The following is a 26,816-nucleotide window of genomic DNA, read 5'->3' as shown; positions in this document are numbered from 1 at the left end:
CCAGGACTCCTTATCTGCTACTTTAAAAAAAAAAAAAGGCAAGGCCTGATTTCAAACTTAAGTTCCTCCCCTCTACTGAAGAAACTATGAAACCTTCTTTTCTTTAATCAAGGTTCTGAGGTCTCGGCATCAGCCATTCGATTGCTCAGTCTCTTTAAAATGTGAATTTGTTGTTCAGCCAGAATAACCACAAGGGCACAAGGGAAGATCAGATGTAACGTTTTACTCCATCCCTCTTTTCCACATGTCATATTAAATATCTGAAATATATTAATCTTAAAAAACAGTATTAACACAGAACTCAATGGATGCCGGCAGTGGAGTAAACAATGAGTCCAGACTGCAAAATTGTAGGTTCTTAAAAAAACGGGAGTGGGTGTGGTGGAGCCCAGATTTTCCAGCTGGCTCGCTGACGAGAGCACTCTGGAATTTCGCAGTGCGTCAGATCGGGAAGGAAGAGAAGCTGTAAAAACTATACATGGTAATACTGATCCCATCATCAGAGAGATGCTCATAATACAGCAGACCCTTCATTTAAAGTAATAAAAAAACCAAACCAGTTGCCGTGGAGTGGGTTCTGACTCATAGTGACCCCCTGTGTGCAGAGTAGAACTGCTCCGTAGGGTTTTCGATGGCTGTGACCTTTTGGAAGCAGATCACCTGGCGTTTCTTCCTAGGTGCCTCTGGGGGGGGTTCAAACCGACAACCTTTTGGTTAGTAGCCGAGTGCTTAACCGACTGCTCCACCAGCGACTCCTGATACAAGCAAATGTTTTTTGTGTTTAGGAGCGTTCCCTAATGCTTTCAGTCTTGAAGTAGGTTTTCTGGCTTGGGGTAGCCGAAGAGAACAAAATCTGCTTCGTAGAGTTTGTACAGCTGCTGCCTCCAGGCCAGGGGGATTCTGGCAAACCAGTCCTCCTCCCAGCTGCTGGCCGTCCTGTTCCGGTAGCTCGGGGGGAAGTGGAGGAGCTGGTCCACCTTGAGGAGCCGCAGCAGCTGCGCAGCATCCTCGTCCAGCGTCTCCAGCTTGCCCACAAAGTCGTAGTCGATCTGGCAGGGGTGGCAGAGGCGGTACACCTGCCGCCAGTGCTCATTGAAGGGCGCCAGCCGCTCGGTGTGCGGGTCCAGCAGGTACTGGATGAAGTTGCTGAAGGACACCTTCAGGCCGGCGCTGAAGGCCTCGCTGACGGAGGTGGGCAGGCTGGTGAGGTTGGAGTACATCTTCAGCATGGGGACGGCGAACTTCCGGTAGAACTCCTCGTTCTCCAGCTCGAACTTGCTGCGGAAGGCGGAGATGAGGCGGACAAAGGGGTCCCGCACGAAGAGGAACTTGGTGTACTTCTTCAGCTTGATCTTCATGAGGTGGCGCGAGAACTTCCCATAGCGGCGCCAAAACTTGTTGAACGTCAGGTGAGTGCTGGAGTTGTGGACGTGCTCGCGGGGGATGTCCAGGGGCTCCCGGTAGGGCACGCCCCGGTCCAGCAGGCTCTCGCTCAGGACGATCATCACGCGCTTCCAGTTGGTGCAGGCCACCTTGGGCACGTAACAGTAGATGATCCCGTGACGGTCATCCACAATGAGGTGGTTCAGCTCGTAGTTGGGGATGTCGTCAAATGAGCGCTCCTTGGTGGGGAAGACGAAGCTCGAGTTGGCGCAGAAGTCCCTGAGCACGCGCCTCCTCTCAGCCTGCAGCCTGTCTTGGTCCGGGTTCTGCTTGGTGTTGTGGGGGGACCAGTCGTAGCCCCTCACGCTCTCCTCCATGTTGCTCAGGGCGGGCTTGGGGGAGGCTAGCAGGGGGTGCTGCTCAGTCTTCCTTCTGGAAAGGTCATTCTGCTTCAGGCCTGAGCTGAGCAGCTTGTCCAGAAACTCGTCAACATCCGACGTGAAGTCCTTCCCCTCCTCTGGCCCAGGTGTGGGGTGTGGATCCGGGAGGTGCGGCCTGGAAAGTGAGGTGTGCAGGTAGAAGTGGGCGGTGCCCACGTTGTCCCAGTACACAATGATCACGAGGATCATGAAGACCGAGCCCAGGGCAAGCCAGAGCCGGAAGAGCCGTGCTTTCGCCATCCTGTGAGGACGAGCGGGCTCGGCCTTCCACCTGGACCCCTCACTTCCGGCTTGTGTACAGGTGGGGCATGGTGCTCTGAGGAACCTGGAAGGGGCAACAAGAAACGAAATAAGACTTCAGCCTCAGGTTCTTGGGCAAGGCGGTGCCTGGCCGGGGTCTTGGGCCCTTCCTCCTGCACCACAGGTCACCTTGCTGCCCTCCTCCCCGCCTCCATCCTTCATTGTGGGTTTTTGTCAGATGCCTGATCAGCAGCTGGCCACAGGGCATGACCACAGCCTTTGCATAAAGTGACTAGTGCCATGTGGAAGGGCCCAAGGTGACTGTGGCTGAAGAGGGGAGACCCTGCGACCATCCCAACGAGAGATGCACAGGGACTCAGAGAGGGAAAGAGGATGGTGCAGAGAGAGGAGTGGCATGACACACGGTCACACGAGAGGGACAGGGAAACAAAGGCAGTAACAAGGTTAAAGTTTAGCATAAGTAAAAGTTTAGAAAAACGCTAAAGATGCCCCCCCAAAATACACCTTCTGCTGTGTTCATGTAAACCAGGTGAATGTAAAAGGGGGCCCACTGTGTGTGGCCCAGGGAAGGCAGGGGGACACCCTGAGACTCTACTCTTTAAAAACTACTGTACCCGGTACTTAACACATTTTCATTAAGTGACTCTAAAAGTTTGTTAGGCTGAAGTCTAGATGCATTTTCTATCCATGTCTGTAGCTTTTCTTCTTAATTCATTTTTTTTTAACTGAGAAATTAGTAAGTGCTTGCAGGAGAAAGGGCAGCACACAGAAGCGTGGCGTGGGCTTCCACATGAAAGGTGCTGAAATGATAACTAGGCAGAGGGCAGGGCATACAGGCTGGCAGGGAACGGGAGCCCAGGTGAGTAAGGAGTCAGTGGCTGCTTACAGCCGGACACGTGAGAACCCTTCCAGGCTTGGCAGAGTGCTTTGGGGATCCGAGAAGAGCAGCAGCCCCAGGACTGAGGATGGTGGTGCTGCCTGATCCTCAACCCTGAGGGGGAGGGCGGCAGATGGGGGAGGAAGAGCTCACTGAGGGCCAACCTCGTGGGTACAGGGGCGGCCAGCATGCCCGGCCAGCTCAGGAGCCGGGGCAGGTGATCCTTGTGGGTGGACAAATGTGGTCCATGATGGTGGGCTTACAGACACTGTCAACATTAAAAAAATCAGAGGACGCCATCCTTGGCCCAGTCCCACTGGACAAATATCCCGAGTGCAAATTCCATGCCAGGTACTTTGCTAAGTGCTAGGTCTTTGACCAGCTACTTACATAAAGAATGCTAATTAGGTTGTCAAAGAACCCCTGGCTGGGAATGCCAGGTCAAAGATTAGGTGACAGTTCGGTACCTGTGATGTCTTACCCGGCACAGGAGGCGCACCACACTGCCACACATCTGCATAGTTCCCAGAAACAAGGGTGGCTGCTGCTGTGGCCCCGAATGTGCTAATCCCACCCCCTGGTCAGGTTCATCTCTTTCTTTTCTACATTTTTGACCTGAACCACATTACAACCCCTTTCAGGGGGTAGGGGGTAGAGGGTAAAAGACCAACGAACAGATCTATGTTCAATCCGTGTGACCCAATGGCTTGAGGTTTCTGGAAAAGTCCAGTGATCTGCACCCCCATATTTGGCATGCACCCCTTTTTGTAGTATAGGTATGAGTGTGCATGTCTGAATCCAGTTATTAGGACTAGGTGGGGTCCCCTGGGAAGATCCTGCCTCTCACCTAGCCTCCTCCTCAAGGTTGGCACCTGGATTACAATAGACCAAGGTTCTCTTTCCCACATCTCCCTCCGAGGGGAGCAGCTGCAGGGGCTGGTCGGACTCAGGAGAGGTTATGTCGGGGCTTCAAATATCTGAAGGGCTGACACACAGAACAGGAAGTAAGCTTATCTGTGCAGGTTCAGAAGACAAAACTCAGGAACCAAGGTTAGCCCCATGGAAGAATAAATATGCTCATGATTCTAAGTGGCTGAAACCCGGACTGGGCTGTTTTTAAGGCACATCAAGATCTCTGTCACTGAGGCATCCAAGCGGGGACAGACTGACCACCTCTTTGGAATGTTCTAGAACAGAGTCTCATGTTGAGGACTCTTGGATTTTTCCCAACACAGCCTCTTAGACTTTTGCCAATACAAAGTTTCTCTGAGTCTATATTTCTCATATGCACTCAATTCTATTCTTTCGAAAGTTATTGTACGTGTTAATCAATTTTCATTAAATCAACCTAAATGTTTGTTGGGCTGAAATCTAGATGTATCCACTATTCATGTCTGCACCTTTTCTTTATTCTTAATTCATTTTTTTTTTTTTAACTGAGAAAGTAGTAAGTACTCATAGAAAAAAGGTCAGGAAACGAAAGGCTGTGCGGGCTTTCACATGAAACGTGCTGAAATGATAACCTGACAAAGGAAAATGATGTTCCCTGGTTATCGCTGCCTTCACCTCGTGTGTCCTGAGCCCCAGAGACCTCAACACACCACCAGGGAAACGTGACCTCGATCGGGAAGTGCAGAGACCTGCAGCTTGCTGGCTCCTCGTTTGGAGCCTCAGGAGGCAGGCAGGCGCGCACCCATCTCTCCTAGCCTGCCGCCCTCTGCCGGTCCCGCACCATTGCTATACACAGTTTCTCTTCTTTATTCAACTCCATGTTATAAAAGCAATAACGTCACTGTAAAAATGATGAAAAACTATAAGGATTAAAGGTGAATTTTTCTGCTTCCCTCTCACACACCGCGACTGGGATCTGAGTTCATTCCCTTTGAGCGAGTTCACGGGCAAGTGCAGGAAAAGAACAAGCGACACTGTAATGGTTTTTCATATGCTTTCACGGTTAATAATCGCAGAGTTTTGAAGCCTATTTAAAAAATTAGATCAGAAGTACCCCATGTTTTAAAGCTTCAAGACCATTCCTTTTCAGGTATATTCAGTGATGAGACAGCTTCTTGACGTGACAATGAAACCACACTCCCGCCCCCAACCAAAAACAATAAAGCCTCGAGTAGCAAAGGAGAGAAGTAACGTAAAATGTCAAATGATGGAAGAGGTGACCTTCCAACTTAAGATCAAGACTAGCACACAGGGTGAAGACTAAGGGCACAGAGTCGTACCCAGGGACACAGGCGTGAGGCACAGCGAAGGTCCTGCCGCCATCCATGTACTTAGTAAACTAAGAGAGAGAGAATGAATTGCTGGACCTGACAATCCAAATACTTTCACTTATTTTTCAGCCAAGAAGTATTATACGCACATTAACAGATGCCAGTGACTACGACATTTTATAAAAACTTCAGCTCTCTTTTTATTGATAACTTAAGAAGACATCAAGGAGACCTGGTCACACATGGTTAAGTGATCGACTGCCGCCTTAAGCTGGGTTCTCTAGAGGAGCAAAACCAGGGAAGCGTTACACACATTATACATATACAAAGAGAGATTTATTTCGAGGAAATGGCTCACAGGTTGCAGAGGCTGGCAAGTTCCAAGTCCGTGGGCCAGGCATTAGGCTTCAGGCTGGAGGCCTCTCCTGACTCATGTAGCTGCAGGGGCTAATGAACCCAAGATCTACAGGTCAGACAGCAGCTGCTGGCTAATGGCTGTACAGGCTGACGAATCCAAGATTGGCAGATAAGATGGCAGGCTGCTGGACCCAGTCCTAAGAACTGGGGGTCAGATGCTGACGAGCCAGATGTAGGATCCAGAGCAGAGCAAAAGCCAGCGAGCTTTGCCAGCAAGTTCAAATATATTGGATGCAGGCCACACCCCCAAGGAAACTCCCTTTCAACTGACTGGCCACTCACAGCAGATCCCATCATGGAGGTGACTGCATTATATCAGATTTCATCATGGAGGTGATCATATCATTATAAAAAAAATATGATTGCCAAATTACATCGCAACTGCCAAACCACTGAGAATCATGGCCCAGCCAAGTTGACACACAACCTCAACAATCACAGCTGCTACCTGAAAGGTCTGCATTTTGAGCGCCCCCAGCGGCTCTGCAGGAGGAAGACCTGGCGATCTGCTCCTGTGAAGATCACAGCCAAGAAAACCCCATGGGACAGTTTTACTCTGTCACATGGGGTCGCTATGAATCGGAAATGACTTGACAACAACCAGCACCAACAAGACCTCAGTTCAACTGTAAGGAAGAGACACGGCTGAAAGATTTTTAAGATAGTAATATATTATTAACCAGTTGCCGTCGAGTCAACTCCGATTCACGGCGACCCCGTGTGTGTCAAACTAGAACTGTGCCCAGAAGGTTTCAGTGGCTGGTTTTTTGGAAGGAGATCACCAGGTCTTTCTTCAGAGGCACCTCTGTGTGGACTCAAACCTCCAACCTTTGGGTTAGCAGCCAAGCATGTTAACCACCTGTAGCACCCAACCAAACCAAAACCAAACCCAGTGCTGTCGAGTCAATTCCAACTCATGGCAACCCTATAGGACAGAGTGGAACTGCCCCACAGAGTTTCCAAGGAGCGCCTGGCGGATTTGAACTGCCGACCCTTTGGTTAGCAGCTGTAGCACTTAACCACTACACCACCAGGGTTTCCGCAGCAACCAAGGTCTCCATTATTTTTAATGGCAGCTGCCATTTAATGAGCTCTTCCTACTCATCACGCACTAAGATGAGAATTTCACACGCACACACACACATAAAACTTCATTTACTCTACAGGACAATCTCACAGAAGGCTGCATAATTCCTTTTTACAGATGTGGAAATTGAGGCTGAGAGAAGTAAAACAAGCATCTGAACCCAAGTTTGACTCCCAAAGTTCAAGCCCTATCATGGTCCCTCTCAACTTTCTTACTGTTAAAAGTATTATTTTTTACAAACAGCTTTATCGATGTAAACCTGACATACGATAAACTGCACATATTTAAAATGTACTATCTGTTAAGCTCTGACACACGTATGTACCCGTGAGGCCGTCACCACAATCAAGACAGTGAACACATCCCTCACGCCACAAGTTCCCTCGTGCCCCTCTGCAACTCCTCCCCCCAGCTCTCCCTCTCTCCACGCCAAGTAATCACTGATCTCTCTCCTGTTACTACAGAAATTTACTTGCGTTTTCTAGTTTTATATAAATGGAACAGTACAGTATGCAATTTTTTTGGCTGCCTTCTTTCACTTAGCATAATCACTTTGGGATTCATCCATGAGGTCCTACATATGAATAGTTCACTTTGTTTTAAGTTGCTAAGTGGTATTCCACATTCACACATGCATGCAAACACATGCACACGCATGCATGTACACAAGCACACACTTGCATGCAAACACACACATGTACACGCATGCACATGTGCATGCACACACAAACATGCACACACGTGTGCACACACACACACATGCACGTACGTGCACATGCACACACGTGTGCACACACGCCCTTGTATTTTCCCAGTCCTCCCCGGGGATTTAAGTCAAAGGTAACTCTGGTCACGGGAGGGGCCTGGAGAGCTCACGCCTCCTTAAACATTCAGACCCTGACTCTGTGTCTTTGTCACAAACAGACAAGAAAATGATAATGCCACATTTCCTTGCTTTTCTGACCCAAGAGATATGGAGGCCTGTGTCTCTGTGACCAGAATACCCACCAGGGCACTGGTTGCACCTGAACAAGTTCCCATTTAGACTTAAGTCAGACTGAAACTTCAGACTTGCCTGCAGTAGATGGCCCTATTCTGCAGGCTGAGAGTGGTGGAACTGACTCATTTGACATTTCGTGGTTAACAGTCCTAAGGATGGCTCTCAAGTTCCAAGGCGATGTGTCTCCATCTAACAAAAAGATGTTTAATTAAAGTCATTCTAATTTTTTCCTCATTTCGCTTACTGGCACTAAAACGTTGTTGGCCCCATATTTACTAATTTTCAGATGACAGCCAGCCAGTCATGGCACCTTCCGTGGCTGTATCCTCATCAGCATGGCAAATCTGTATCACATACTTTTTTAAAAACAGCAAGCAATTTATTAATTTCCTGTCTGTCTGTCATACTGTGGTGGCTTGAGTGTTGCTGTGATGCTGGAAGCTATGTCATCAATATTTCAAACACCAGCAGGTCACCCAGGGTGGACAGGTTTCAGTGGAGTTTCCAGACTAAGACAGACCAGGAAGAAAGGCCTGGCGATCTACTTCTGAAAATGACCGAATGAAAACCCTATGGACCACAACAGAACACTGTCCAACACACTGTCGAAATATGAGCCCCGAGGTTGAAAGGCACTCAGAATACACAGTGGCCGCAACAACGGACTCAAGCATACCAATAATCATGAATATGGCATAAAAAAAACCCACCCATTGCTGTTGAGTCGATTCTAACTCATAGCGACCCTGCAGGACACAGATTTGCCCCATAGGGTTTCCAAGACTATAACCTGTATGCAGCAGACTGCCACATCTTTCTCCCTTGGACAGGCTGTGGGTTTAAACTGCCAACCTTTCGATTAGCAGCCAAGCACTTAACCACTGAGCCACCAGGGCTCCTCAAGATGGTGTAGGACCGGGCAATGTTTCATTCTGTTATGTGGGGTTTCCGTGAGTCAGAGCCAACTCCGCAGCAACTAACAACACCTATTAATTTGTAATTCAGACGTATAACTCACGTCACGCGCTGGAATACTCAGGTCAGTGTGCACAGTGCAACCTTTCCCCATGGTGGCTACGTGGAAAGCCAGATTATCATCTGGTAATTCAGGGAGCACGGACTCCAAACGAGAGAAGTGACACCAAGACCAAAACTCAGCTCCTCCCAGAGGATGTGAGTCGTCTCCCCCTCTAAGGGGCTGCTGAGCACCTACAGCTTTACCACCAGTCTGACTGGCAGGAATAGTCAATGCTTATATAGGGAGCATTACTAAATACCTTCCAACCACGGCATTAAAATTCTCCATAACACTTACATCAAATTAAGCCCATGGCTGGATTCCTGCTCGCCCCAGACACTCGTAAGGATTAGGGAAGCCTGGGATACATAGGGGAGCGGTGAGATCCAGGGAGAGGGCTGGTACTGAACATGTGGACTTCCTGCTACAACAGCAAATGAAGGTTTAGACATTTACACTCTGAGAACCATCGGTGGTGTGTTAGTTGTACCCCAAATGTGTTAAGGACACCCAGTAATAGGCGTGTGTGTGTGTGTGTGTACGTGTGTGTAACATTGTGTGTGACTGCACATGAACACGTGAAAATGCAGTTTGGATGTCTGGAAGAATGTTCACCAAAACCGTATTGGTCAATGTCCCTGGGAGTCGACGTGTGGGTGATTCTGACTCACTTCTTCATGGTTCACTGTATTTGACTTTGTTTTCATTGAACATTTGTTGTTTTTACTATCAGAAAAAAAGCAATTTTCATTTTTAAAAAGATACACAATAATAAATTTTAAAAAGGCTACAGAACTGTCACAGAAGGCTAAACGAAGAGCCTGCAGTTGAAGTCACAACCACTTTCATGCTCACACACTTCAGCAAAAGGTCAGGAGGCTCATTTTACCTGCAATTTACTTATTAAACAAACATTTAAAAAAAAATTACAATAGGGAGTGCATAAAAATAGGAGAGGTCCTTTCCTTCCAGAGGTCTGCCTCTTGGGCTGGGAGGCTGGGTACAAGAGCCATGTCAGGGTCTGGAGTTCATTCAGGAAACTAGTCTGGCCCGGCTTTGTCGCAGACCCCCAGGCCTTTCAGATCAAGGTAAGAGCACCTCCACAGCACTCTGAGGCAGCGCGACCCAGAGTCTGAGCAGCCACCATTCATTTTTAGCATCAAGATACAAGGGCAATACTTTGCGCCAACACCCCTGTTGTCATTTCTAACCTCAAACAAGCCACATAAATAGCAGTTGTAAAACAAGACACCTGAGTATATTAAATAGCCTTGTGAAAGTGGTCCTTTGAAAGGAAAGAACTGTGACTGCATTAAAAAAATGTACAGATCATAAGTTCACGGTTTCTTTAGAACTGTGAAGAGAAAGCAAAAGGAAGAGAGAAAAAGGCTACCAGACAGCATTTAAAAAAAACCAGCTGCGGTCTCACCCCTTTGGGAGCAAGGGAGAATGAAGAAAACCAAAGACACAAGGGAAAGATTAGTCCAAAGAACTAATGGACCACAACTACCACAGCCTCCACCAGACTGAGGCCAGCATAACTAGGTGGTGCCCAGCTACCATCACTGACTGCTCTGACAGGAATCACAATAGAGGATCCTGGACAGAGCTGGAGAATAATGTAGGACAAAATTCGAACTCAAAAAGAAAGATCACACTTGCTGGCCTGACAGACACTGGAGAAACCCTGAAAGTATGACCCCTGGGCACCCTTTCAGCTCAGTAACGAGGTCATCCCTGAAGTTCACCCTTCAGCCAAAGACTGGACAGGTCCATAAAACAAAACGAGACTAAAGGGACACACCAGCCCAGGGGCAAGGACTAGAAGGCAGTAGGGGACAGGAAAGCTAGTAATAGGGAACCCGAGGTTGAGAAGGGAGAGTGTGGACATGTTGTGGGATTGTTAACCAATGTCATAAAACAATATGTGTACTAACTGTTTAGCGAGAAAATAGTTTGTTCTATGAACTTTTACATAAAGTACAAAGAAAAAAAAAAACCCCAGCTGCTGTCAAGTTGACTCCAAATCACGGTGACCCATGTGCATCAGAGTAGAACTGTGCTCCGTAGGGGTTTTCCGTGGCCGATTATCCAGAAGTAGGTTGCCAGGCCTTTCTTCCGAGGCACTTCTGTTCTGCTAACCTTTTGGTTAGCAGGTGAGTGTGTTAAAAATTTGTACCACCCAGAGGCTCCCAGGTAGCACTGCCAACAAAGAATTTTATTTTTTTAAAGGAAGTTTAAACATCTGGAGATTTCTGACCCAATTACCTGCTACTGCACTGCCTTCAGGCATTTCAAGCCTGAAGCCCTATTTAACGCTTCCCTGTCTGGTGTGGACTAGAGAAACATGCTAGGGGAGAGACAGATGCGAAAAGCCAGGGTGACACCAGAAGTCATGACCCCGATTGCTTCCAACCCACCAGTGAACAACACTTACCTCATCAAGTCATTTTTCATTCAAAAAAGATGGGCATTATTTCGAAACATACATCCCCCACTATTTCAAAGAACAGTCAACAAAAAGCCCTCTGTAGTGTGAGGAAGCGCTGCACGAACAGGCCCCACCTCAGCCTTCCACATCCTGCCAGTACATTTAAGGGCAAAGAGCGTAGCCTCCAGCTGCCGGAAGACTCTACACCATTGCTAAAAGCAGATCTTTACAGGGGCTCTGGCCTTGACACTCGACCACCAGGAACCTTTCTGGGGGCCACTTTTCTACAAGAGCGATATCAAAGGCCCTTGTAAGTGCTACTGATTGATGTAAGAATTTAAAACATACAAACAACAACAAAACACTTGTCTTCAAGTTGACCCCGACTCATGGTGTCCCCACGTGTGGCAGAGTAGAACTGTACTCCATAAGGTTTTCGATAGCTGGTTTTCTGGATGGAGACAGTCAGGCCTTTCTTCCTAGGTGTTCCTGGGTGGACTCAGATCTCCAACCTTTAGGTTAGCGGCAGAGCTTGTTCACTGTTTGCACCACCCAAGGACTCCATAAAAGAATGAAAACCAAAAACCAAACCAAACCAACTGCCGTCGAGTCGATTCCGACTCATAGCGACCCTATAGGACAGAGTAGAACTGCCTCACAGAGTGTCCAAGGAGCGCCTGGGGGATTTGAACTGCCGACCTCTTGGTTAGCAGCCACAGCACTTAACCACTATGCCAGCAGGGTTTCCAAAAGAGAATGAAGTTAGGCTTAAAACGAAAACACAGTGGTTAGGAAGACAGTGGTGTTTCTTAGCACAGGGGCAGAGTTGTTAAATATTTTTTCACATGCAACACAACATGGCAGGATATGATGCCGAGGGCTGACTTGGCAGCTCTGGGGAACCCAGTGCCCTATGGTGCTCATTCACGTGCGGTCCACTGGTCCAAATGGACCCTCACGCTCATAGCAGGCACAAGGGGGGTTAGGACGGGCTGTCAGTGACAGACAGACAGCTGGGTGCTGAGTTCCTTTCATAGTCAGTCACGTGCCATCCTGACATGTCCACCAGTCACCCTGTTCTGAGCAGATGGCCACACTGCCAGGTCCACAAAAAGACCACATTGAAACCTTTATGAGGGTGTTTTGCACACTTTTATAGAAGGACTTATGCCTATCATACAAAAAGATCAATAATACTTGCTTTGCCATTTGGATTAGGGTATGTGTGTTTTTGGTTTTTTTTATAGCATATTTTAGATATAGGGAGCCTGGGTGGCACAAGTGGTTTGCAATTGGCTGTTAACCAGAAGGTTAGCAGTCTGAATCCACCCAAAGGCTCCATGGAAGAAAGGCCTGGCAAACTGCTTCTGTAGAAATTATAGCCAGAATCAGATGAATTAACACAGTGGCTGCAACAATGTGCTCAAGAAGAGCTACGATTATTAGGCTGGCTCAAGACCAAGTGTTTCATTCTCTTGTACACAGGGTTGCTATGAGTTGGAACTGACTTGATGGCACCTAACAACAACAGACTGACCCTGCCACTCCCCTGAAGCTTCAAGTTCAACTCTAAACATTTTAGCATAGATGTCCCCTGCCCAAATGCTGCTCTGCCCAGGGCCATGGGCAGTTCTCAGGGCAGACGCCAGTGAAGGACTTGGTTCTGCTGGTGGGCTGGCGATGTGGGAGGGCTCTTTTGGTTATGACATCCTAGCCAGTGAGGTTGTAGCATATGATCTACCCCTACCTTGCCAAGTGGTCTTAAGCAAGGCCCTTGCCCTCTGCGACCACAGTTTCCTCTTCTGCACAGTGAGGCTCAGGCTAGGCGGTGTTCAAGGGCCCTTCCACTCGCTGTAACTCAACTTCTGTTCAGTCCTGATGTCAGCCTAGGCTGGCAGAGTTTACTTTCTAGAGAGGAAGAAAAATAATGCAAATTGTTTGTGATTCAAAAAAAAAAAAAATTACAGCCAAGAAAACCCTGTGGGGCAGCTCTGCTCTGTAACTCGGGAGTTGCCGTAAGTTGGGGGTCAACGAGACAACAGCTAACAACATTACAGATATAAGTGATCAAACCAGTGAGAACTGAACACTAAGTGTTAGGAATGCAAACAAATGCACTTGCAACAGTGGAAAGAAGGCCAAGAGCAGACTATTTCCGCCAGTTCTCTGACACAGGCATCCCAGAGGTGGGGGCTGAGCTTCATTTTCTCCACACAGATATCTAGCTGCTCCGGCAACATTTGGTGAAAAGGCTTTCACATATGGACTCATGCCGGCACCTCTGTTTTTTTCAGCTATTGGGAGATTCTGCAAGATCCATAAAGGTAGATATTTAAAGGGACTCTGTTTAAAGGCTAATCAGATTGACCATCAAAATATGATATAAAATCTTAGATTATCAATGACTATTCAAATGTAAAATTTTAAGGGCTCTGTTTTTTTATACTGAAAATCACAATATAGAGAGAAATTGAAGATCTAAATAAATGAAGAGCTATGGTAAGTCTATGGATTGACAACCTCAATATTAAGATGTCCATTCTCCCAAAACTGGTCTCTAGATACACTGTAATGACAATCAAAACCCCAGCAGACTTTTCACAGAAATTGATAATCTCTTTTTTAAATTTATTAAAAAATGCAAAGGATTATAAATGGCCAAAACTTGAAGAAGAACAGAATTAGAGAACTGAAACTAGTTGATTTCAAGACTAACTATAATACTACGCATCGATAAAGAACAGTGACGAATCTGTGAAACATTTCATAACATGGAGGAACCTGGAAGGCATTATGCTAAGTGAAATTAGTCAGATGCAAAAGGACAAATATTGTATAAGACCACTATTAAAAGATTTTGAGAAATAGTATAAACTGAGAAGAACACATTCTTTTGTGGTTACGAGAGGGGGGACGGAGGGAGGGTGGGAGACGGTTATTTACTGATTAGTTAGTAGATAAGAACTACTTTAGGTGAAGAGAAGGACAATACTCAGTACAGGGAAGGTCAGCTCAACTGGACAGGACCAAAAGCAAAGAAGTTTCCGGGATAAACTGAATGCTTCGAAGGTCAGTGGAGCAAGGGCGGGGGTTTGGGGACTATGGCTTAAAGGGACTTCTAAATCAATTGGCAAAATAAATTCTATCAGGAAAACATTCCGCATCCCACTTTGAAGTGTGGCGTCTGGGGTCTTAAATGCTAACAAGTGGCCATCTAAGATGCATCAATTGGTCTCGACCCACCTGGATCAAAGGAGAATGAAGAACACCAGGGTTGCACGATAATTGTGAGCCCTGGAGACAGAAGGGGCCACATGAACTAGAAACTTCCATCATCCTGAGACCAGAAGAACTAGATGGTACCTGGCCACAGCTCATGACTGCCCTGACGGGGAGCACAACAGAGAACTCCTGAGGGAGCAGGAGAACAGTGGGATGCAGACCCCAAATTCTCATAAAAAGACCAGACTTAATGGTCTGACTGAGACAAGAAGAATCCCGGCAGTCATGGTCCCCAAACCTTCTGTTGGCCCAGGACAGGAACCATTCCCGAAGACAACTCATCAGACATGGAAGGGACTGGACATTGGGTTGGAGAGAGATGCTGAGGAAGGGTGAGCTACTTGTATCAGGGGGACACTTGAGACTGTGTTGGCTTCTCCTGTCTGGAGGGGAGATGGAAGGGTAAAGGGGCTTAGAAACTGGCAAAATGGTCACGAAAGGAGAGACCGGAAGGAGGGAGTGGGCTGACTCATTAGGGGGAGAGTAAATGGGAGTATGTAGTAAGGTGTATATAAGCTTATCTGTGACAGACTGACTTGATTTGTAAACTTTCACTTAAAGCACAATAAAAATTATTTAAAAAAAAAGAAGACTAACTCTAAAGCTATAAAATAACTCAACAGTATGTAAAAATAGTCATATAAATCAGTGGTCAATTTATTTTCAACAGTGGTGCCAAATTAATTCAATAAAGAATAGTCTAAAATAACATTTATTAAGCGGTAATTAATTCAAATAAAATACAGTCTGTTTAACAAACGGTGCTGAAAACAACTGGGTATCTGTAAGGAAAAGAATGAACCTCAACCCCTTCCTCACACCGTACATAAAAATTAACTCACAATGGATCGCTGACCTAAACATAAAAGCTGAAGCTATAAAACTTCTAGAAGAAAATCATCCTGACTCTGGACAAAGCAAAGACTTATTTGGATACCAAAAGCACTAACCATAACAGAAAATTTTGCTAAGTTGGACTTCATCAAAATTAAAACCTTACCCTCTTCAAATGATACCATTAGGAAAATTAAAAGGCACACCACAGACTAGGAGAAAATAGTCTCAAAACATACATCTGACAAAGGTATTGCATCCAGAATACATACAGAACTCTTAAAATTAATAAGAAAACAAACAACCCAACTGAAAAATGGGCAAAAGACTGGAACAGACACTTAAAAAGCAAGTTATATGAACAGTCAAAAAACACACAGAAAAGAGCTCATCAACATTAACCTTCAGGAAGGTGCAAAATGAAACCACAAGATGCCACTTCCTATCACCAGAATGGCTCCAAGGTTGACAAGTGCTGATGCGAATGTAGAACTGGAACTGGTGAGAATACAAAATGGTAAGCCACTATGAAAAGCTGACAGTTTAATAAAGTTAAACATACACTTAGGATGTGACCCACAATTCTACTTTTAAGCAACTGCACCAGAGAAATGAAAACACATCTGCCCACACAAAGATTTGTACAAGAATATTCACTGCATACACCAATGTTTCCAGCAGCACTGCTTACAATCGCCCAAATGTGGAAACAACTGAAATGCCCACCAACAGATGAACAGATAACCAAAGTGTGGTATATACACATGATGGAATACTACGTAGCCATAAAGAGAAATGAAGTCCTGAGGCACGCCACAATGGGGATGAACCTTGAAAACATTATGCTGAGCAAAATAACTTAGTTGCAAAAGGACAAATACTGTATGATTTTACTTATATGAAATAAGCAAAGATGGTTACCAGGGGTGGGAGGTTGGGGGGAAGGGGGAGTTTTTGTTTGGGAGGCACTGAGGTTATATTAATGGTGGTGGAATATTCTGGAAGAGGATAGTGATAATGTGGCACAACATGAAAAATACAATCAATGTTACTGGATTATAAACGTGGAAGTTGTTGTGTTGGCAAATGCTTTGATCTGTATATTTTCACAATAAAAAAGAAAAGAACGTTCATTGCAGCTTTACTCAAAACAGCTAAAAACTGAAAACAACCCAAATGGCCATCAATAAGCGAATGGATAAATAAACCGTGGTGTACTCGTTCAATGGAAAACTACTCAGCAATGAAAAAGAATAAGCTACTGACTGACAAAGCAATACATGCAATGACATGGAGGAATCTCAGACTTTATGCTGAATAAAAGAAGCCAGACACCAACAACAAAAATAAAATATTTTTTAAAAAGCTAGACACAAAAAAGTGCGTGCTATGGAATTCCATTTATATGAAGTTTCAAAGAGGCAAGAAAAGTGACAGAATTCATAGACTGCAGAAGGGCACAAGGAAACTTTTGGGGTGATTGAAATATTCTATTATATTGATTGTGGGGGTGGTGGCACTGGTGTACACATTTGTCAACATTCATCAAACCATACACTTACAATGCTTATACTTTATTGCGCGTAAATAAGTTTGATTTAAAGTTAAAGAAAATGAAGTTTAGTGGTCTTACTAAGTCAACCTCCAGAAGCCAAAACTTTTCAACATGAATGCGATTTCTAATACTCACTGATTTCCATGATATGTGACAGGAATGCTGGCACAGAAGCTCTACATAAACATTTAGGAGTAGTGTGGGAGAGGGAGAAAACTGCACCCAGTCCAGTCTGCTGAGAGGCCAGGGACAAGTCACTTTAGTTCTGAGTTTCAATTCTGCATCTATAAAACGGGAACCATCTTGGCCTCTCTGCCAACCAGGGCTACTGAAAGTATGAAAACAAAATGCCAGCTAAATGTTTTGTAAAACAGTGAAGTGCCTTATTTGGCAGTTTTTTTTTTTTTTTTTAATAAAGTTAAGCATACATGTAGGATATGACCTGCAATTCCACTTCTAAGTAACTGCCCAAGAGAGATGAAAACATGTCCACACAAAGATCTGAACAAGAATATTCATTACACAGTTACTCAAAGTAACCAAAGACTGAAAGCCCAAATGGCCTTCATCAGGCCCTCAAATACTTGTATTATACAAATACCTGTTGCCATTGAGTCGGTTCTGACTCATAGCAACCCCATGTGTTACAGAGTAGAGCTGTTCCATAGGGTTTTTCTTGGTTATCATTCTGAAAGCAGTCTGCCAGGTCTTTCCTCTGTAGAGCTGGTGGGTGGGTTTGAACTGCCAAGCTTTAAGTTAGCAGCTTATCACAAACCACTTGTGCCACCTAGGGACCTTATATAAATAGGATGTGTTATTACTACTACTGCTTTCTACCAACAGCCAGTTATCAGCCATCAAAAAAGGCTGTGTATTTTCAATTGGTTTTATAATAACCACTAAAGTAGCTAACATGTTTTCAAAAGTGCTATTCTAAGGACTCTGCATATTTTATTTAATCCTCATAATAACTGTGATGAAACTGAGGCAAAGGAGTCAGGCAACGTGCCCAAGTTTACATGCCTGGAGACTGCTTAGGGCTGGTATCTGAACACAGCCAACTCTAACTACTGTGCTATACTGGCCTCTACAGGATATATTTTATGCAGACTTGGGGGTTTGTCCTAGACATTCAGATTTCTATCGCCTTTATTTTTGGGAGAATTAGCTTCTTCATGTCTCAATAACCGAGCTCTTGAGCATTAATTCAAGTGACATGACCTTCATTATAAGCTCCAAGAATGTTTCAAGTTTTATTTATTTATGCTACTGGGAAAATGACCAGAAACTACCTGCTTCTCTCTCAGCTCTACAAACACTCTATACAACAAACCTTTGCTGTAGTGCCCATCGCTGCAGTCAGCAAAAATGTGAAAAGTTTCTGTGGCCTGTGTCAGCATCAGTTCTCTGAGCTCCCAGGAGAAGAGCCCTGCAATTTACACAGTGGCACTAGACTGAAATCCCATTGCAAGACGGATTTTCAAGAAGTACCAGCAAGACTACAGCTTGCTTATAAGAGTACTTCTTTTGTATTCCGTCAACCCTGTGGACTAACTCAGATGCCATATCCAAATAAAAATAAGTAATATATGGTTGCATTGAAGAGAACGGAAGTGATTTTGGTCCCGGGAGACTTGAATGAAAACCTAGACCAAAACTGGCCTTTGAAGTCCCCATGAGTCACAATTAACTTGACAACAACTAACAACAAACTTCCCACAGAGCTGGCCTCAGATGACAGCTCTCAGCCCACACTGCCCTCTTTTTTCCTGGGTCTCCCAGTTCCGGGTCAGCTCCTCTACAAAGCGACAGACTCTTAGTCCACGTACAATGCACACCAACCCAATGTTCCCAAATCCAAGTCCAAGTTCTTAGAAGGCAGCTTCCTGTCTAATACGTCTTCTACATTCCTCACAATACTCTAATTTGTTGCATGATGCCTGACTCTGGAATCCAAAAGATAACTCACTCCACAGAGTGAAGTCAACTCAAAGAAATGACTTCAGAGGAAAAGTATAATAATACATGTCACCATGATTATTTTAAGAGCTTGCTTAGGAATGAATGAGAATAATGCCACGTTGTGAAAAATGGGATTGTGTAAGCAATTGTCACTGAACAATTTGTGAAACAATTGTTAAATGGGAACCTAATTTGCTGTGTAAACTTTTAACTTAACACAATAAAATATTTTTTGAAAAAAAGAACCTGCTTAGGGCTTTACCTTCCAAATACATCCAGACTCGCACCTCCTCTCAGCACCTCTACCTCCACCACCGCTGCCCGGCACCAAGCCCCCATCAGCTCTCACCTGTATAAAGCAAGAGCCTTCGCAAGGTTTTCAATGGCTCATTTTTCAGAAGTAGATTGCCAGGCCTTTCTTCTCAAGGCTTAGAATAGTGCCTGGCACATAGTAAGTACTCAATGATTGTTATGCTAACAAAACACAAGCAAACGAGACTGATCCTGATTTGATCATTTTCGAAGCCGAGTGACTGGTAATGAGGGACTTATAATATGGATATGGTTATAGATATGGTTAAAATTCCTTTGTAAAAAGTTAAAAGGAAAAGAAAAAATGGCTTAAGAAAGCACCAAAGCTCTGACTACAGTTGGAAGGCAGGATACAGAGAACAATGACAAGGATGAAGAGGAAATAAGAGCAAGAAAATTCTTCCCGATAACAAAAGGGGGCTTGGTGAACCAGCTGGCCCTGCACAAACCTGAGGCAAGACTGAAAAACTGAACCAAACTCGTTGCTGTGGAATTGATTCTGACTCAGAGAGTCCCTACAGGACAGAGTAGAACTGCCCCGTAGAGTTTTCAAGGAGCGCCTGGTGGATTTAAACTGCCCATCTTTTGGTCAGCAGCCAGACTCTTAACCACTGCACCACCAGGGCTCCACTACTCCACCAGCACTCTACTGAGTAGGAATCTACTCGACAGCAACGGGTTTGGTTTTGGTCTTCTAAATAACATCAGTTATTTTTGTTCCATTTCTGGCATCGTCTGTTGACTTCTGCTAAGGCAAGTGATAATACAGCTCTCTTTCCACCCCCTGTCCCTTTCCACACCCCTACCCTTCTCATCCCCATACCTTCTCCATATAGGGGTATCATAATTTCAATTAGAGCAACACTCAATGTTTATATAAATTACTATCATTGTTAAAGGCTACTCACAGCTGAGCCCTGTTGTACCCCGTAATTATTTTTCTTTTCCTGCACAACGTTTTATTTTCCCTGGAACTAATAACAGCCTTGTGTTTTCATTTGCTTTGTGTTCCATGTACTTATCACTAATCCAGCCCCAACTCTGCCAACTGTCTAAATCTCCTCTCCAGATGTTCCCACGTATCAGACGGCCTGTCAATTTCATCTTCCTGGAAAGCTCTCTTCGAAGAGCCTTCTGAAAGTGTCTGCTCTCTCTGCCTGGTGGTCATCCTGGCCTCCCCTTTGTCATCGTCAATGGATTCTTTTCTCTTCTCTCCTGAACAAGATCCTGTTTCCTCTCCCCATCGTCTTTCTCATTCTTGATTTACCCTGCATTTTGGGAGAGTGTGACTGTCAAGTCACTTCTTTCAAGTACATACCTGTTGCCGTTGAGTCGATTCCAACTCATAGCAACCCTATAGAAAACAGAAGAACTACATTACAGGGTTTCCAAGGAGGGGCTGGTGGATTCGACTGCCGACCTTTTGGTTAGCAGCCGAGCTCTTTGGAAGCATGTCTGAAAACATCTTTATTCTACCCTCCTTTGCTTCATAGGAGTCCCTGGGTGGTATGCAGTTAATGCACTCGACTGCTAACTGAAAGGTTGGAAGTTCAAGTCCACCCAAAGGAGCCCTGGAAGAAAGGCCTGGTGATCTACTTCAGAAAAACCAGCCACTGAAAACTCTACGGGACATAGTTCTACCCTTACATACATGGGGTCGCCATGAGTTGCGGTCTACCAGGCAACTGGTTGCTCCTAAGGCCGAAGGTGCTGTTGGGGGAAGAGAGATTGGTTACTGATAATACTGACAACATTTTCCTTCAGAATTCTAAAAGCAGTGCTCCACTGTCTCTGAGCTTCCAGTGCTGCTGGGAAATCCAAGGCCATTCTGCCTCTTGATCTGCAACGACCTGCTTGTGATCTGCTCTCACTTTTCCTCTAGAAGCTAACACAATCTCCTTTATCCCAGAGTTCTGACATCTCTCAGCAGTATGCTCGCGGATCTCTCTCCTCCCGAATTCTCATTATCCAAATCCCGGAACCAACAGCATCAAATGCACTTTTAGGTAGATCCTTAGTTTCCCAAACTCAAGAGTCACTATTTGAAACTCAGAAACCGATTTCAGCATACCTCACTATCCAGACTTGCTACCCAGACTCCTAAAATCCAAAGTGGGAACTGAACAGAAGAGGAAAGTGAAAACCAAAATCCAACCCAGCTGTCGTCACGTTGATTCCTACTCATGGCGACCACATGTGTGTCACAGTAGAACTGTGCTCCACAGGGTTTTCAGTGGCTGATTTTCCACAAGTATATCACCAGGCCTTTCTTCCGAGGTGACTCTGGGTGGATTCGAACCTCCAACCTCTCGGTTGGCAGTGACATGTGTTTACCGTTTGCGCCACCCAGGAACTGAGGAGCATGAAGAATACTACAGGGTCACCAGGAGGTCCGATCCTTTACTCTTCTTCTTTTTTCTCTCATTTTTCATCTCCTCGCTCTTTTGTTCCATTTCCTAAGAGATTTCCTCAACTTTATCCTTCACCCATCAACTAAACTTTTTATTCCTGCTATGGTACTTCTGGTATCTGAAGAGTTCTCTTTTTAATTTCTTGAACGTTCCCTTTTTTTTTTTAGAGCATCCTGTTCTTGTTTCAAGTATGCAAAATTTTCTCTCATCTCCAATATGCATTAATGATTATTTTTTAAGTCTTCTTCCTATATAGTCTCTGCTGCCTCCAAGTGTGTGTTCTAATCTCTGTTTTTCGTACCAGAAGCTTTCTTCAGGTGTCCTTGGCTATGTGTTTATCTTTAAGGATGGCGATTCAAAAACCTCTGAGGCCAGCTGTGGTTTGGTTCAAACGCAGCTTTGAACACTGGGAGGAGGTTGTTAATAATGAGCTTCATTAGTGAGTGACTGAGCGGAGCCTTTTTATTGCGGACCCTCTGATGTCATTATTTTTAGGTCTTTTCTCTTGAGCTACTCAGATTCCTCAAAGACTCTTCTCGTCTCCTGCTTGGAGGCAAAAGCCGCAGGACAAAAGGGACATTCACTTCATTCCTCTGTCCCACACTCAGTTGTGCCTGGTGTTTCCCATTCCTCTCTGAAATATTTCTTAAGTTCTCTAAAACGTTACAGAAACCACCTTGGTTAACTGCAGGAAGTATTAAGTTATTTTCAGTTATTATTAGGCATACCCATTGTCAAGTGACTAGAGAACCACCAGCCCGATGCCTCACCACAGACTTAAGTAGGTGTGATAACCAACAGCTACTTTCTAAAGAGAATACGAAAGGAACAATTTAAAAATCAAAATTCATGACTTAAGCTTTTAAGAAATAATGAAGTAGCTGCATTTGTTTCAATATTATCAATAACCAGTCTCTTTGGTGCCAATGGCACCTTCTGCCTTATGACCTTTCTACAAGAGAATGACCCACTAGCCTCAGTAACTGCGCGGTAATAACAATGACCTCAATGTCCAGTGTCAGCCAAACAAGACGCCCCCTCTTCCGTCATTTATCCCTTTAACACTAGTGCTCCCCTGGACGCCTCCGGGTGGACCTGAATACACACACTCCTCGACAAGATCGCACCTCATCCAGGATGGCCCACAAACACCTCACATTCAACAAGTCTAAAAGTCAAATTCGTTTTTTGCCCTTCCCCTCTCCAAACCTGTATCAGCATCATCCTCAGTCACCCAAGCCAGAAGTCTCAGTTACCTTCCTTTCCCACTTCCCATGCTGCAGATTCTCCAACATCTTTCAACTCCATACTCCTCTCCACTCTCGGCCACTGCTCAAGATCTATACCTCCTACAACTCAACCTGACTCAGTCTCCATTCCCTGTACCCTAAACCAATCTCCACATTCTCGCTAGTGTTACCTTCCTGAAACTCGGCTCTAATCCCATTCTACCCCAAAACCTTAATAATTCACCACCAATGGGATAAAATCTCAAGCTCCCAGACAGATTCGAGGCCCTTTACAACCAGAAAACCCCAGTCCCCAAACCCTATCCCACAATGAATATACAGACTCACTGTCCCTCAAATCATAAATTTCCCCATCTCTGTATCCCCTGCTGCCTCCACCTGGACTGTTCTCCTCAAACTCCAATTCATCCTTCAAGGCCCAATTCAGGTGTCACCGCCACTGAGGAAAACTTCTCAAACTTCTAGTCACAAGCTTAGCTGCTTATCTCTGCTTTCTTCTCACTCTGTAAACACCTAGATCATAACACCAAATCACACTGTTTTATAGTCAGGCTGACTATAAGCTCTCCAGCACAGGGCCCATGGTACTACCAGGCTCTAGCCCAGCTCGTTATCTTGCATATGACTGTTGTTTTTGTTAGCTGCCCGGTGCACAACAGAACAAAATGCTGCCAGGTCCTGTGCCATCCCCATGCTTGGCTGCAAACTGGACCTTTGTGATCCATAGGGTTTTCATGCGCTGGCTTTTGGAAGTAGATTGCCAGGCCTTCCTTTCTAGTCCATCTTATTCTGGAAGCTTCGCTGAAACCTGTTCAGCATCACCCAAGCCTCTACTAAAACATTGGTGCATGAGGTGCACTGGCCCAGGTCTCCCACATGGAAGGTGAGAATTCTACTACTGAACCATCACTGACCCCTGCATATGGCTGAGGCTGCATATGCTTACTTAATGAAGTAGGCACATACTGAGTAATAGTGATGTTACTGCTGCTATTATTTTTCCCAGGCCTTACTTAACATGCTAACCAAAATTCCTACAGACGAAATATTTACGTACCTCCAGGCACACACTCTTTAAGATCACAGTTGTGCTACCTCCATGGAACAATCTCCTAATATCCCCATTTTCTCTGTTTTACCCAGACACCAACACTGATTCAAATTCCCAACACCAGATGCACACTGAGAAAGGCTAAGCTGTCTCCTGGTTAAAGGGCAGGTAAGATGGTGCAAATGGTTAATGCTCTTGACTGCTAACCAAAAGGCTGGTGGTTCAAGTCCACCCAGAGGCACCCAGAAGAAAGGCCTGGCAATCTACTTTCAAACAATCAGCCACTGCAAACCCTATGGAGCACAGTTCTACTCTGACACACATGGAGTCTCCATGAGCTGGAATGGACTTGGTGGCAACTGCTGTTTTTTTTTAAGCACCAGCTGAGCTGTTTCCCAGCCATCCACGCCTAGAACCATACTTTAGGGAACAGTGCCCCTAAAGACTTGCTGCGTCTGCCACTCTTGCAGTTCACATTCTCATTCAGCCCAGGTCTTCTGAGTCTCTATGTGGCTGAATTATAAAATAAATAATTTAATAATCACGAAAACACTCTAGCTTGTTGTGCTCTGTGCCAGACAGAATCTCAGCCTGCGCCAACAGTTTGCCAGTGATGTTTTGGTGGCAATGAGCCCAAGGAGAAGATATAAGTCCTACTGTTAGTGACTAATACATGGCTTCCTTTTGCTGAAGAGACAGAACCGCTGCTTCTGAAGCAAAAGGTCACTGAAGCGATACTCTTCCACAACCTGCATGCATTCCCGGAGTCTGCAGGCACAGGTCTGTGGTCAGCCAGAGGCAGAAGCCAAGTTAGGCAACGGGAAAATGGCCCGCGGAATCAAGTAATTGCAGGGCTGGGTGGAAGAAACAGTATCTAGCCTGGAGACTGGGCCCTGCTCCTGCAGGGCAGGAAAAATGGGTCCCCCAACAAGGAGATGCAGATGAAAGGGCTACTTCCAACACTGCAGCATCCTTGCCGCTACTTAACAAGATTGATTTTTCTTCCAGACTCTCAAGTCGCCAAAGAGCAAAACTGATGACCGTGCAGGAACCAGCTCCTGGTTTCGGCTGAGCTGACTGCTTGGTCCACATGCAGAGGGAAGATCCGGGTGATAAATCCCCACGGCTGGAGCCAGCAGCCTCAGGGAGCGCGTGGATGGTCACTTCTAAACGTTATGACCTCGGGTCGCCCCGCCACGCGGGCTCAGAGAGGGTGGACGCTCAGCCAAGGTCACACAGCCCAGGGTTGTGACTCGAACCCAGGACTCGAACCCGGGACTGTGACCGGCAGGAAGAGGCTCCGAGCCCGCCAGAGGAGAGGGCTCCCGAGGAGGGGTCTCCAGAGGAGGGGTCCCGAGGAGAGATCCCCGAAGGAGGAGTCCCAGAGAAGGGATCCGGGAGGAGTCTCCGAGGAGGGACTCCCAAGGTCTCCCCGGAGAAGGGGTCCCAGAGGAGGACTCTCGAGGAGGAGACGCCCGCAGAAGGGGACCCCCGCAGAAGGGGTCCCGAGAAGAGGTCCCCGGAGGTGGGGTCCCGGTGGAGTCCTCGGAGGTGGGGTCCCCAGGAGAGATCCCCGGAGGAGGGGTACCCGAAGGATGGGTTCCAGGAAGAGGAGCTCCCGAGGAGGGGTCCTAGAAGAGGGCTGGCCTCGCGCCCCGGGGGGAGCGCCCACGCTGCGGATCCCGACCGAACCCCTCAGCCCCGCCGCCCGGGCCCCTCGCCCACGCCCGAGTCCGGCGCAGCTTGAGGCGAGGGTCGCCTCAGAGCCGAATAAGAGAGGTCCACGCCGCCGCTCCCACCCTCCTCGCTCCAGCGCCCCTCACCTCACACCACCGCCGCCGCTCCAGCTCCCGCCGCCGCCACACCGGGACCAGCCGCTCCTCCGCGGCAGCCCTGCGAGGCCCCGCCCCCGGCGCGGCGAACACCGCCCCTCGTGCCCTTCTCGCGAGAAGTCGATGCCACGGCGGGGCCACTGAGCCGACGGCACCGCCTCCGACGCGCCTGCGCCGACCTCTCCGCCCCGTCCCACCCCCCCCGTGCCATGTGGCGCCGTATTTACGATCAGGAAGCGGCCCCGCCCCTCGGGCGCTGGAAGCCCGCCCCCCTTCCCCGGCAGCCAATCGTGTTTTGAGGGCTGCGCCGTGACTCCGCCCCCGGCGGGGTCCCCGCGGGCCTGGTAGACTCAGTCGCCGGTAACACTGAGCTCCGAGGATCTAGTGAGCCTGCGTGGATGGAGCACTTGTCTACCGTCCCGTTTACCGGCATTGGCTGATGTCCTCTTCACGTGTGGGGCCCTCACTTTTGGGGTGAGAAGGCAGAGTGCCGCCTGGCTCTGGCTGGCTGTGTCACCTGGGCGAGTGACTTCAGCTCTGGGAGGCTGTCCTCAACCCCTTGAAATAGGACAGTGACACTCCCTTCCAACCTAGAGGGTTCATCTTCCAGCATTATATAGGACAGGGGTCTGTTGTGATTCATGAGGTTTTCAATGGCTAATTTTCGGAAGTAGATCGCCAGGCCTTTCTTCCCAGTCTTTCTCAGTCCGGAAGCTCCACTGAAACCTGTCCACCATGGGTGATCCTGCTGGTATTTAAAATACCGGTGACATAGTTTCCAGTATCACAGCAATGCACAAGCCGCCGCAGGACAGCGGACTGACAGATGGGTAGCAGTTAAGCAAATGTCGTTTTCCGAGGAGTCAGTCCCCAACTCATGGTGAACCCATTCAGAATGCGGTGGAACCATTGCGATCTATAGGGTTTTTTGTGCCTTTTTAATAATATTTTATTGTGTTTTCTGTGAAGGTTTACACAGCAGTTTAGGCTCCCATTCAACAATTTCTACAAAAATTGTTCAGTGACATTGGTTATTCTTCACAATGCGGGAACTTTCTCAATATTTCCTTTCTGGTTTTTCTGTTTCCATTAATCTAGTTTCCCTGCCCCCTTACATTCACATCTTTGTTTGAAAGTAATTGTTGACCATTTGGTCTCATACAGGTGATTTTTTTTTAAAGGAACACAGTA

The 26,816-nt window shown here is 46.5% G+C and overlaps 1 protein-coding gene across 2 annotated transcripts; it reads right to left on the bottom strand.

Moving 5' to 3' along the window:
* Positions 1-208: 208 nt before the first annotated feature.
* On the bottom strand, positions 209-25,696 carry CHST12 (carbohydrate sulfotransferase 12). Of its 2 annotated transcripts, XM_049903985.1 has the most exons (3): positions 25,617-25,680; positions 12,884-13,044; positions 209-2,148 (listed from the first exon to the last, which is right to left on the bottom strand). In XM_049903985.1, the coding sequence occupies exon 3, from the start codon at positions 2,061-2,063 to the stop codon at positions 804-806; it is 1,260 nt and encodes a 419-aa protein (XP_049759942.1). In that variant the 5' UTR covers positions 2,064-2,148; positions 12,884-13,044; positions 25,617-25,680; the 3' UTR covers positions 209-803. The 2 variants fall into 2 exon arrangements, with proteins under 2 accessions (XP_049759942.1, XP_049759943.1); XM_049903986.1 differs by lacking the exon at positions 12,884-13,044 and having other exon boundaries at positions 25,617-25,696.
* Positions 25,697-26,816: the final 1,120 nt, after the last annotated feature.

The sequence above is a fragment of the Elephas maximus genome, chromosome 12 (assembly GCF_024166365.1).
Source record: "Elephas maximus indicus isolate mEleMax1 chromosome 12, mEleMax1 primary haplotype, whole genome shotgun sequence".
In the NCBI taxonomy this organism is placed as follows: domain Eukaryota; kingdom Metazoa; phylum Chordata; class Mammalia; order Proboscidea; family Elephantidae; genus Elephas; species Elephas maximus.
The sequence above is the reverse complement of the archived record's forward strand: the minus strand, read 5'-3'. Positions and strand labels throughout refer to the sequence as shown.

Coding starts and splice junctions, on each gene's coding strand:
- CHST12 (XM_049903986.1), bottom strand. CDS start 2,063: ATGGCGAAAGCACGGCTCTTCCGGCTCTGGCTTGCCCTGGGCTCGGTC.